The sequence below is a fragment of the Oncorhynchus gorbuscha genome, linkage group LG02 (assembly GCF_021184085.1).
Source record: "Oncorhynchus gorbuscha isolate QuinsamMale2020 ecotype Even-year linkage group LG02, OgorEven_v1.0, whole genome shotgun sequence".
NCBI classification, from domain to species: domain Eukaryota; kingdom Metazoa; phylum Chordata; class Actinopteri; order Salmoniformes; family Salmonidae; genus Oncorhynchus; species Oncorhynchus gorbuscha.
In genome coordinates this window covers 4345425-4358841 of record NC_060174.1, presented here as the reverse complement: position 1 = coordinate 4358841, position 13417 = coordinate 4345425, and the positions used below count along the sequence as shown (strand labels likewise).

Below are 13417 nucleotides of genomic sequence, written 5' to 3'. Positions count from 1 at the left end.
CGTGTGCAGGGGTGTATTGGTGTGGTCGTGTGCAGGGGTGTATTGGTGTGGTAGTGTGGAAGGGTGTATTGGTGTAGTAGTGTGGAGTGGTGTATTGATGTGGAGGGGTGTGGAGGGGTGTATTGGTGTGGTGGTGTGGAGGGGTGTATTGATGTGGAGGGGTGTATTGGTGTGGAGGGGTGTGGAGGGGTGTATTGGTGGGGTCGTGTGGAGGGGTGTGTTGGTGTGGTCGTGTGGAGGGGTGTATTGGTGGGGTCGTGTGGAGGGGTGTATTGGTGGGGTCGTGTGGATGGGTGTATTGGTGGGGTAGTGTGGAGTGGTGTATTGGTGGGGTGTATTGGTGTGATGGATTGGTGTTGTGGATTAGTTTAGTGGTGTGGATTGGATTGGTTGAGTGGATTGGTTGAGTGGTGTGGTTGAATGGTTTAGTGGTGTGGATTGGTTGAGTGGTGTGGTGGAGTGGTTTAGTGGTGTGGTGGATTGGTTGAGTGGTGTGGTGGAGTGGTTTAGTGGTGTGGTGGATTGGTTTAGTGGTGTGGTGGATTGGTTTATTGGATTGGTTTAGTATTGTAGTGGTGTGGTGTGGTGGTTTATAGGATTGGTGTGGTGGAGTGGATTGGTTTAGTAGTGGTGGATTGGTTTAGTGGTGTGGTGGATTAGTTTAGTAGTGTGGTGTGGTGGATTGGTTTAGTGGTGTGGTGGAGTGGATTGGTTTAGTGGTGTGGTGGATTGGTTTAGTGGTGTGGTGTGGTGCATTGGTTTAGTGGTGTGGTGGAGTGGATTGGTTTAGTAGTGTGGTGTGGTGGATTGGTTTAGTGGTGTGGTGTGGTGTGGATTGGTTTAGTGGTGTGGTGTGGTGGATTGGTTTAGTGGTGTGGTGGAGTGGTGTGGTGGATTGGTTTAGTGGTGGGGTGGGGTGGATTGGTTTAGCGGTGTGGTGGAGTGGATTGGTTTAGTGGTGTGGTGGTGTGGATTCGGTTAGTGGTGTGGTGGATTGGTTTAGTGGTGTGGTGGAGTGGATTGGTTTAGTGGTGTGGTGGTGTGGATTCGGTTAGTGGTGTGGTGGATTGGTTTAGTGGTGTGGTGTGGTGCATTGGTTTAGTGGTGTGGTGGAGTGGTGTGGTGGATTGGTTTAGTGGTGGGGTGGGGTGGATTGGTTTAGCGGTGTGGTGGAGTGGATTGGTTTAGTGGTGTGGTGGAGTGGATTGGTTTAGTGGTGTGGTGGTGTGGATTCGGTTAGTGGTGTGGTGGATTGGTTTAGTGGTGTGGTGTGGTGGATTAGTTTAGTCGTGTGGTGGAGTGGTGTGGTGGATTGGTTTATTGGTGTGGTGTGATGCATTGGTTTAGTGGTGTGGTGGAGTGGTGTGGTGGATTGGTTTAGTGGTGGGGTGGATTGGTTTAGTGGTGGGGTGGATTGGTTTAGTGGTGTGGTGGGGTGGGGTGGATTGGTTTAGTGGTGTGGTGGATTGGTTTAGTGGTGGGGTGGATTGGTTTAGTGGTGTGGTGGGGTGGGGTGGATTGGTTTAGTGGTGTGGTGGATTGGCTTAGTGGATTGGTGTGGTGGATTGGTTTAGTGGTGCGGTGTGGTGCATTGGTTTAGTGGTGTGGTGGAGTGGATTGGTTTAGTGGTGTGGTGTGGTGGATTAGTTTAGTAGGATTGGTTTAGTGGTGTGGTGTGGTGCATTGGTTTAGTGGTGTGGTGGAGTGGTGTGGTGGATTGGTTTAGTGGTGTGGTGTGGTGCATTGGTTTATTGGTGTGGTGTGGTGCATTGGTTTAGTGGTGTGGTGTGGTGGATTAGTTTAGTAGTGTGGTGTGGTGGATTGGTTTAGTGGTGTGGTGTGGTGCATTGGTTTAGTGGTGTGGTGGAGTGGTGTGGTGGATTGGTTTAGTGGTGTGGTGTGGTGCATTGGTTTATTGGTGTGGTGTGGTGCATTGGTTTAGTGGTGTGGTGGAGTGGTGTGGTGGATTGGTTTAGTGGTGGGGTGGGGTGGATTGGTTTAGTGGTGTGGTGGTGTGGATTCGGTTAGTGGTGTGGTGGATTGGTTTAGTGGTGTGGTGTGGTGGATTAGTTTAGTCGTGTGGTGTGGTGCATTGGTTTATTGGTGTGGTGTGATGCATTGGTTTAGTGGTGTGGTGGAGTGGTGTGGTGGATTGGTTTAGTGGTGGGGTGGGGTGGATTGGTTTAGTGGTGTGGTGGATTGGTTTAGTGGTGGGGTGGATTGGTTTAGTGGTGTGGTGGGGTGGGGTGGATTGGTTTAGTGGTGTGGTGGATTGGCTTAGTGGATTGGTGTGGTGGATTGGTTTAGTGTTGTGGTGGACTGGTTTAGCTGTGTGGTGGTGTGGATTGGTTTAGTGGTGGTGTGGATTGGTTTAGTGGTGTGGTGGATTGGTTTAGTGGTGTGGTGGGGTGGAGTGGATTGGTTTAGTGGTGTGGTGGTGTGGATTGGTTTAGTGGTGTGGTGGATTGGTTTAGTGGTGTGGTGCATTGGTTTAGTGGTGTGGTGTGGTGTGGTGGATTGATTTAGTGGTGTGGTGGGGTGGACTGGTTTAGTGGTGTGTTGGAGGGGATTGGTTTAGTGGTGGAGAGGATTGGTTTAGTGGTGGAGTGGATTGGTTTAGTGGTGTGGTGGAGGGGATTGGTTTAGTGGTGTGGTGTGGTGCATTGGTTTAGTGGTGTGGTGTGGTGCATTGGTTTAGTGGTGTGGTGTGGTGCGTTGGTTTAGTGGTGTGGTGGAGTGGATTGGTTTAGTGGTGGAGTGGATTGGTTTAGTGGTGGAGTGGATTGGTTTAGTGGTGGAGTGGATTGGTTTAGTGGTGTGGTGGATTGGTTTAGTGGTGTGGTGGGGTGGGGTGGATTGGTTTAGTGGTGTGGTGGATTGGCTTAGTGGATTGGTGTGGTGGATTGGTTTAGTGGTGCGGTGGATTGGTTTAGTGTTGTGGTGGACTGGTTTAGCTGTGTGGTGGTGTGGATTGGTTTAGTGGTGTGGTGGATTGGTTTAGTGGTGTGGTGGGGTGGAGTGGATTGGTTTAGTGGTGTGGTGGTGTGGATTGGTTTAGTGGTGTGGTGGATTGGTTTAGTGGTGTGGTGCATTGGTTTAGTGGTGTGGTGTGGTGGATTGGTTTAGTGGTGTGGTGGATTGATTTAGTGGTGTGGTGGGGTGGACTGGTTTAGTGGTGTGGTGGAGGGGATTGGTTTAGTGGTGGAGAGGATTGGTTTAGTGGTGGAGTGGAGGGGATTGGTTTAGTGGTGTGGTGTGGTGCATTGGTTTAGTGGTGTGGTGTGGTGCATTGGTTTAGTGGTGTGGTGTGGTGCGTTGGTTTAGTGGTGTGGTGGAGTGGATTGGTTTAGTGGTGGAGTGGATTGGTTTAGTGGTGGAGTGGATTGGTTTAGTGGTGTGGTGGATTGGTTTAGTGGTGTGGTGGAGGGGATTAGTTTAGTGGTGTGTTTTTAGTGGATTGGTTTAGTGGTGTGGTGGAGGGGATTGGTTTAGTGGTGTGGTGGAGTGCATTGGTTTAGTGGTGTGGTGTGGTGCATTAGTTTAGTGGTGTGGTGTGGTGGATTGGTTTAGTGGTGTGGTGGGGTGGATTGGATTAGTGGTGTGGTGGGGTGGATTGGTTTAGTGGTGTGGTGGGGTGGATTGGTTTAGTGGTGTGGTGGATTGGTTTATTGGTGTGGTGGTGTGGATTGGTTTAGTGGTGTGGATTGGTTTAGTGGTGTGGATTGGTTTAGTGGTGTGGATTGGTTTAGTGGTGTGGATTGGTTTAGTGGTGTGGATTGGTTTAGTGGTGGAGTGGATTGGTTTAGTGGTGGAGTGGATTGGTTTAGTGGTGTGGTGGATTGGTTTAGTGGTGTGGTGGAGGGGATTAGTTTAGTGGTGTGGTGGGGTGGGGTGGATTGGTTTAGTGGTGTGGTGGATTGGCTTAGTGGATTGGTGTGGTGGATTGGTTTAGTGGTGCGGTGGATTGGTTTAGTGTTGTGGTGGACTGGTTTAGCTGTGTGGTGGTGTGGATTGGTTTAGTGGTGTGGTGGTGTGGATTGGTTTAGTGGTGTGGTGGGGTGGAGTGGATTGGTTTAGTGGTGTGGTGGTGTGGATTGGTTTAGTGGTGGTGTGGATTGGTTTAGTGGTGTGGTGCATTGGTTTAGTGGTGTGGTGTGGTGTGGATTGGTTTAGTGGTGTGGTGGATTGGTTTAGTGGTGTGGTGGGGTGGAGTGGATTGGTTTAGTGGTGTGGTGGTGTGGATTGGTTTAGTGGTGTGGTGGATTGATTTAGTGGTGTGGTGGGGTGGACTGGTTTAGTGGTGTGGTGGAGGGGATTGGTTTAGTGGTGGAGAGGATTGGTTTAGTGGTGGAGTGGATTGGTTTAGTGGTGTGGTGGAGGGGATTGGTTTAGTGGTGTGGTGTGGAGGGGATTGGTTTAGTGGTGTGGTGTGGTGCATTGGTTTAGTGGTGTGGTGTGGTGCATTGGTTTAGTGGTGTGGTGTGGTGCGTTGGTTTAGTGGTGTGGTGGAGTGGATTGGTTTAGTGGTGGAGTGGATTGGTTTAGTGGTGGAGTGGATTGGTTTAGTGGTGTGGTGGATTGGTTTAGTGGTGTGGTGGATTGGTTTAGTGGTGTGGTGGAGTGGATTAGTTTAGTGGTGTGTTTTTAGTGGATTGGTTTAGTGGTGTGGTGGAGGGGATTGGTTTAGTGGTGTGGTGGAGTGCATTGGTTTAGTGGTGTGGTGTGGTGCATTAGTTTAGTGGTGTGGTGTGGTGGATTGGTTTAGTGGTGTGGTGGGGTGGATTGGATTAGTGGTGTGGTGGGGTGGATTGGATTAGTGGTGTGGTGGGGTGGATTGGTTTAGTGGTGTGGTGGATTGGTTTATTGGTGTGGTGGTGTGGATTGGTTTAGTGGTGTGGATTGGTTTAGTGGTGTGGATTGGTTTAGTGGTGTGGATTGGTTTAGTGGTGTGGATTGGTTTAGTGGTGTGGTGGTGTGGATTGGTTTAGTGGTGTGGTGGTGTGGATTGGTTTAGTGGTGTGGTGGTGTGGATTGGTTTAGTGGTGTGGTGGTGTGGATTGGTTTAGTGGTGTGGTGGATTGGTTTGGTGGTGTGGATTGGTTTAGTGGTGTGGATTGGTTTAGTGGTGTGGTTAGATGTGGATGTTTGGAAATAAGGAATTGTGAAAGCCAGCCTGTTCTGCAGGTGTTCTCTAGCTGAACCCATTCTACATAAATCAGCAGGAAAATGTTAATCTCTGAGCACTTCAAGAAAGCCAAGAAGATTAAGACTGTCTCTCAGGCAGTTGATTTAATTCAGAGCTCTGTTCAATCTCTTCCTTCCTCCTCTGTCTGCCCTGTAGACAAACACACACACACAACATGCATGCATACACACACATACCGACCCACTACCCTGGCTGGATGCTACTTGTCATGGGGTACCACTGAAGGGTCACATCATCAAACTCCAGGAACAGCTGAGTCTGTAATTAACTCTGTCTGTCTGTCTGTCTGTCTGTCTGTCTGTCTGTCTGTCTGTCTGTCTGTCTGTCTGTCTGTCTGTCTGTCTGTCTGTCTGTCTGTCTGTCTGTCTGTCTGTCTGTCTGTCTGTCTGTCTGTCTGTCTGTCTGTCTGTCTGTCTGTCTGTCTGCCCTGCCTGCCTGCCTGCCTGCCTGCCTGCCTGCCTGCCTGCCTGCCTGCCTGCCTGCCTGCCTGCCTGCCTGCCTGCCTGCCTGCCTGCCTGCCTGCCTGCCTGCCTGCCTGCCTGCCTGTGTCTGTCTGTCTGTCTGTCTGTCTGTCTTTTCCCTAGATCGCCAAGACCTGTGTTCCCTCCAGGGTCCCTCCAACACCACAGAGGCCTGTGGGAAGACAGAGATCAAGCGTATAGCAGACACCAACAACTTGTGGCTGCTCATGGCTATAGCTCAGCTGCTGTTCGGGGTGGGGTCTGTTCCCATACAACCTTTTGGTATCTCTTATGTGGATGACTTCGCCGGACGAGGCAACTCCCCCCTCTACATAGGTAAGAGGCCTGTAGCTTACTGAAACACTAGAACCTCTACATAGGTAAGAGGCCTGTAGCTTACTGAAACACTAGAACCTCTACATAGGTAAGAGGCCTGTAGCTTACTGAAACACTAGTCTCTCTACATAGGTAAGAGGCCTGTAGCTGACTGAAACACTAGTCTCTCTACATAGGTAAGAGGCCTGTAGCTGACTGAAACACTAGTCTCTCTACATAGGTAAGAGGCCTGTAGCTTACTGAAACATTAGAACCTCTACATAGGTAAGAGGCCTGTAGCTGACTGAAACTAGTCTCTCTACATAGGTAAGAGGTCTGTAGCTTACTGAAACACTAGTCTCTCTACATAGGTAAGAGGCCTGTAGCTTACTGAAACACTAGAAGTCAAGTATTGAATTTCAAGCACAGATTCTACTACAAAGACCAGGGAGCATAGCGGTGCATAAAAGAAGGGCATTGATTGGTAGATGGGTTTTGACTACAAAGACCAGGGAGCATAGCGGTGCATAAAAGAAGGGCATTGATTGGTAGATGGGTTTTGATAACAAATCAGACATTGATTTGTATATAAATATCTACATATACTAGTGTTACATTTTTTATTAATTTTAAAGAAATGTAAAAATAAATATTTAAAAAATGACTTTGAAAGATTTTGTTTAGATTGTTGACAAAAAAAATGACACTTAAATCCATTTTAATACCACTTTGTAACACAATAAAATGTGAAAATGACTTATGATAGCCACTGTAGGTAAGAGGCTTGTAGCCTATGGAAACACTAGCCTATACTATTTTTACTGGCCCTATACTATATTTACTGAGTTGTCTACGGCAATCTCCCGATGCTAACTAAAACACCTTAGCTTAAACACAGGCAGGTTGTAATCGCTTCTCTCATAGATTATGAAAAGTAAAGTTTGCCGGAGTTATTTAGCAAAAAAACAAGAGGAGAGATGGTATTTGTTTAGTTAATAACAGACACGTGGACACGATCCAGCTGGTTTCTTCTTCGTGGTTTTTAGTACTGCAGCTACGGCAGGCTCAACACAGACTGTAGTAATACAGTAGGATGTGGTGTTAAAGACCCTGACTGTCTCTTTTCTCCTCAGCCATCCTGTTTGCTGTGTCTGTGTTTGGACCTGCCTTTGGCTTCCTTCTGGGCTCCGTCATGCTGAGGATCTATGTGGACGTGGACAGAACCGGCTCAGGTAGATACTGGGTTTGGGTTGTTACGTGGCGGACAGAACCGTCTCAGGTAGATACTGGGTTTGGGTTGTTAAGTGGCGGACAGAACCGGCTCAGGTAGGTATGGGTTTGGGTTGTTACGTGGGTTTACTGGGTTTGGGTTGTTACGTGGTGGACAGAACCGGCTCAGGTAGATACTGGGTTTGGGTTGTTACGTGGTGGACAGAACCGGCTCAGGTAGATACTGGGTTTGGGTTGTTACGTGGTGGACAGAACCGGCTCAGGTAGATACTGGGTTTGGGTTGTTACGTGGCGGACAGAACCGGCTCAGGTAGGTACTGGGTTTGGGTTGTTACGTGGTGGACAGAACCGGCTCAGGTAGGTACTGGGTTTGGGTTGTTACGTGGCGGACAGAAACGGCTCAGGTAGATACTGGGTTTGGGTTGTTACATGGCAGACAGAACCGGCTCAGGTAGGTACTGGGTTTGGGTTGTTACATGGTGGACAGAACCGGCTCAGGTAGGTAGATACTGGGTTTGGGTTGTTAGGTGGTGGACAGAACCGGCTCAGGTAGGTAGATACTGGGTTTGGGTTGTTACATGGCAGACAGAACCGGCTCAGGTAGGTAGATACTGGGTTTGGGTTGTTAGGTGGTGGACAGAACCGGCCCAGGTAGGTAGATACTGGGTTTGGGTTGTTAGGTGGTGGACAGAACCGGCTCAGGTAGGTACTGGGTTTGGGTTGTTACATGGTGGACAGAACCGGCTCAGGTAGGTAGATACTGGGTTTGGGTTGTTAGGTGGTGGACAGAACCGGCTCAGGTAGGTAGATACTTGGTTTGGGTTGTTACATGGCAGATAGAACCGGCTCAGGTAGATACTGGGTTTGGGTTGTTACGTGGCGGACAGAACCGGCTCAGGTAGATACTGGGTTTGGGTTGTTACGTGGTGGACAGAACCGGCTCAGGTAGGTAGATACTGGGTTTGGGTTGTTAGGTGGTGGACAGAACCGGCTCAGGTAGGTAGATACTGGGTTTGGGTTGTTACGTGGTGGATAGAACCGGCTCAGGTAGGTAGATACTGGGTTTGGGTTGTTACGTGGTGGATAGAACCGGCTCAGGTAGGTAGATACTGGGTTTGGGTTGTTACATGGCAGACAGAACCGGCTCAGGTAGATACTGGGTTTGGGTTGTTGCGTGGTGGACAGAACCGGCTCAGGTAGATACTGGGTTTGGGTTGTTACATGGCAGACAGAACCGGCTCAGGTAGATACTGGGTTTGGGTTGTCACGTGGTGGACAGAACCGGCTCAGGTAGATACTGCGTTCGGGTTGTTACATGGTGGACAGAACCGGCTCAGGTAGATACTGGGTTTGGGTTGTTACGTGGCAGACAGAACCGGCTCAGGTAGATACTGGGTTTGGGTCGTTAGATTGGTGGCAGAGGTTGGCTAACTGTTTGGAGTGTAGGATTGCATTGCTTGGTAAGCAACTCTAGTGTATATTTGGCCTTGTGATTTAGGTTATTGTCCTGCTGAAAGGTGTATTTATCTCCCAGTGTCTGGTGGAAAGCAGACTGAACCAAGTTTTCCTCTAGGATTTTGCCCGTGCTTAGCGCTATTCCATTTATTTTTATCCTATATAAAAAAACTCCCTAGTCCTTGCCGATGACAAGCATACCCATAACATGAAGACGTCACCACCTGCTTGAAAATATGAATCAGTGGTACTAAGTGATGTGTTGGATTTTCCCCTAATATAAAGTTTTGTATTCAGGACAAAAAGTTAATTTCTTTAACACATTTTTGCAGTATTACTTAAGTGCAAACAGGATGCATGTTTAGGAATATGTTTTATTCTGTAATAGCAGCCTTTTTTAAAGTATTGTGGAGTAACTACAATGTTGTTCTCTCAACTCTTGTCCAGGTTCATCTGTAGTTGAGGGCGTTGTTTTTAAGCTTTGAGATTCACTTCCTTTTATGTGGTTATAGAATTTAACATCTCTTTTCTGGATTTTGATCATTAGTGGGTATCAGCCTAATTCTGCTCTGCATGCATTATTTGACGTTTTAAGTTGTACGCATGGGGATATCTTTGCAGAATTCTGCATGAAGTCTCAATTTGGTGTTTGTCCCATTTAGTGAATTCTAGGTTGTTGAAGTATTCTTAGCCAGATCCTACTTGGGATGTTTTATGTTTCTTTGATGGCATAAAAGGCCCGTCTTGCCTTGTCTCTTAGATTGTTTATAGCCTTGTGGAAGTTACCTGTGGTGCTGAAGTTTATGCCAAGTTGGGTATAATTTGTGTGCTCTACGGCAACAAGGTCTTGGTGGAATTTTTATTCGTGGTCCTGGCAACTGGACCTTTCTTGGAACACTTTGTGTTATAACTGTCAGGGCCCAGGTCTGACAGAATCTGTGCAGAATATCGAGGTGCTGCTGTAGGACCTCCTTAGATGGGTACAGAAAAAAACAGATCATCAGCGAACTGTAGACATTTGACTTTAGAGTGTCGGGCCGGATGCTTCAGACCGTTCTAGAACTTTCTCTCTCGTAGACTTTATTGACACGGCAAGTTAAATGACTTCCATTGTCAAAGTATACATTTAACAACAATGGTGGGACCAACAGCAATCAATCATAATAATAATAATAATAATAATAGTAGTGGAACTGTGATTACCATTAACAGCAACAACAATATTCATGGGAATAACACTTCAAATAAATAGTAGTTGTGTAGTCTCAACATGACTGAGAAGTCACATGGTATGTAACTTTCCTCGGCAAGAAAACCAAAACTGAGGCTCAAACAGGCGGGGAAAATAACAAAGAGTCGCCGACAACAACCAAAACAGGTGGGGATGTAACAAAAACAAACACTCATGGGGTTGTCACTAAACGTTGACTAGCAACAACAACTAGAACCTGAAAGACACCCACCATGAGACTAAATTAAACCCACTAAGAGGCAAGCAAAACAAAAACAGGGAAGATCAGATAAAGGATCGTTTGTCTCTAAATTAAATAGGAAGTGTCAACTAAAAGAGTTTACCCTCCACATCTCTCAAGACAACTGGAGCACTGGGCCAGCCACTCTTAAATATCCACCTGGGCCAGCCACTCCTAAAAATATCCCCTGGGCCAGCCACTCTTAAATATCCCCTGGGCCAGCCACTCTTAAACATCCCCTGGGCCAGCCACTCTTAAACATCCCCTGGGCCAGCCACTCTTAAATATCACCTGGGCCAGCCACTCCTAAACATCCCCCTGGGCCAGCCACTCTTAAATATCACCTGGGCCAGCCACTCCTAAACATCCCCCTGGGCCAGCCACTCTTAAATATCACCTGGGCCAGCCACTCTTAAACATCCCCTGGGCCAGCCACTCTTAAATATCACCTGGGCCAGCCACTCTTAAACATCCCCCTGGGCCAGCCACTCCTAAACATCCCCCTGGGCCAGCCACTCTTAAATATCACCTGGGCCAGCCACTCTTAAACATCCCCCTGGGCCAGCCACTCTTAAACATCCCCCTGGGCCAGCCACTCTTAAATATCCACCTGGGCCAGCCACTCTTAAATATCCCCCTGGGCCAGCACAGGTAAAACACCTTCCCACTATAATGAGATGACAAACCAGCACAGATGTAACACATACTGACTAACGAGGTGACAACAGAGTGAGCACAGCCTGTCCTCTCTGGTTAACCAGGTTCGTCTATGACGACAAGTCTCTATGGCCAGACTGTGCTCACTGAGTCTGTACCTAGTCAGTGTTTTCCATCAGTCACAGGGGTCAGATAGTCTGCCACAGTGTGCTGTATCAGTCACAGGGGTCAGATAGTCTGCCACAGTGTGCTGTATCAGTCACAGGGGTCAGATAGTCTGCCACAGTGTGCTGTATCAGTCACAGGGGTCAGATAGTCTGCCACAGTGTACTGTCTGTTTAGAGACAAATAGCATTGAAGTTTACTTTGATTTCTTGTGGTGTCTTTCCAATAGGTGATATTTTTAATTTCTTTGTGATAATTTGGTTGGGCCAGATTTTCTGAGTGCTGTCCTGAGGCTCTCTTCCTGGAGATCTACTGTCCTGTGGGTTTTCAGCCCAACCCTCTACCTGGAGATCTACTGTCCTGTTGGTTATCAGTCCAACCCTCTTTCTGGAGATCTACTGTCCTGTTGGTTATCAGTCCAACCCTCTTCCTGGAGATCTACTGTCCTGTGGGTTTTCAGCCCAACCCTCTACCTGGAGATCTACTGTCCTGTGGGTTTTCAGCCCAACCCTCTACCTGGAGATCTACTGTCCTGTTGGTTATCAGTCCAACCCTCTTTCTGGAGATCTACCGTCCTGAAAACCTACAGGATGGGGGATCTCCAGGAATAGAATTGAACTGATAACCTATAGGACAGTAGATCTCCAGGAAGAGGGTTGGACTGATTGATAACCTACAGGACGGTAGATCTCCAGGAAGAGGGTTGGACAGCCCTGCTCTGTGTGATTGGTTTGGGTTAGTGAACCGAGCCTCAAAACCAGCTGGTTGACTGCTGTCCTGAAGCTCTATGGGGCTGGTTTGGGTTAGTGAACTGAGCCTCAGATCCAGCTGGTTGACTGCTGTCCTTGAGGCTCTATGGGGCTGGTTTGGGTTAGTGAACTGAGCCTCAGATCCAGCTGGTTGACTGCTGTCCTTGAGGCTCTATGGGGCTGGTTTGGGTTAGTGAACTGAGCCTCAGAACCAGCTGGCTGAGGGGACTCTTCTCTTGTTTCATCTCTTGACATTGTAGAGCTGTGTGATGGAATGTTTTAGGGTCACTTGTTTTTAGATGGTTGTAAAATGTGATGTCTCTTTTTTATATTTGAATAAGGAGGGGGTATTGACCCAATTCTGCTCTACATGCGTGATTTTGAGTTTTTCTTTGCACTTGCAATACACTCTTGCAAAATTCTGCATGCAGTATTTCGATTGGATGTTTGTCCCATTCATGAATCATCATCAGTAAATAGTGAACACCATACTTTGCTGCCAAATAGAGTATTTCAAAAAAAAGAAAAGTTGGCAGATCCTAATAATATTCCTTTTAATGGCTCTTCTTGCTTTGTCTCCCAGCTCGTTCACAGCCATGCAAAAGCTACACCTGTGTTGCTGACATTCAGTCCTAGATACGTGTAGTTTTTGGTCTGTTTTTTTGAAATAGAACTCTTTGTATTTGTGATCTAGATTTCAGGCCCTCTTGGAATAACCTAAAAAAAACAGAATATAATGATATCTGTCAGAGCCCAGGTTAATATCAGCCCTCTCTCTCGCTTTGTCTCTCTCTCGCTCATTTGACTTCAGAGTGTATTAGGGTGAGGCCCGGGTGCTTCAGACTGTTCTAGAGCCCTCTCTTTCTCTGTCTCTGCCGGCCTAGCATGCTTAATCTCTGCCTGTCTTTCTGTCTCTCTCTCTCTCTCTAACCTTCCTCTCTCCCTCCAGTCACCAATGCTGGGCTGGCTCCTACAGACCCTCGCTGGGAGGGTGCGTGGTGGATGGGCCTCCTCGTATCCTCTGCCAGCCTAGCTCTGACCTCCATCCCATACTTCTTCTTTCCTCTCTCCCGCCAGTCACCAACGCTGAGCTGGCTCCTACAGACCCTCGCTGGGTGGGTGCGTGGTGGATGGGCCTCCTCGTCTCCTCTGCCAGCCTAGCCCTGACCTCCATCCCATACTTCTTCTTTCCTCGCAGCATGCCTCTGGAAGGCAATGTAGGTTACACTCTCTCACTCTCTCACTAAAGTTCACATCCCAAAATGGCACCCTATTCCCTACACAGGGCACCATATGGCTCTGATCAAAAGTAGTGCACTATGTAGGGAAAAGGGTGTCGTTTGGGATGCAGGCATAGATGCTTTTATACACTGCTTATGCGTGTGTTCTTGGCTGTTTTAGGAAGTCTTTATGTAGGTAACCACCAAATAAGGTATTACTGAAATGTCCTTGTAAACAACATTTCCAAAACATCAAGGACAAAGAAAGCAGTGCTCGGTTAATTTTACTTCATTCTTCTTCTGAGAATAATAAATATCTTCCTCAGGGGAAGAATTAAGGTTGTAAGACCGGGTCCCAGACATTAATATATATTATGTATTGTGGTATTTCATTATTTTGAATGACGTGAATAGCTAGAGCTTGAAAATTGATATTGTCTGGGAAAATAAGTTTATTTTAATTCAGGTTATACTGACCTCTTCTGGC

General features: G+C 47.6%; 1 protein-coding gene across 2 annotated transcripts in view; it reads left to right on the top strand.

Annotated features, from left to right (window-relative positions):
* Nucleotides 1–13417, top strand: part of LOC123996387 (solute carrier organic anion transporter family member 2A1-like) — a 69305-nt gene that overhangs the window by 28461 nt on the left and 27427 nt on the right. For both annotated transcript variants that reach the window (XM_046299778.1, XM_046299781.1), the window contains exons 4-6: nucleotides 5791–6003; nucleotides 7116–7214; nucleotides 12788–12927. In XM_046299778.1, the coding sequence (XP_046155734.1) occupies nucleotides 5791–6003; nucleotides 7116–7214; nucleotides 12788–12927 (452 nt within the window). The remainder of the gene's footprint in view (nucleotides 1–5790; nucleotides 6004–7115; nucleotides 7215–12787; nucleotides 12928–13417) is intronic.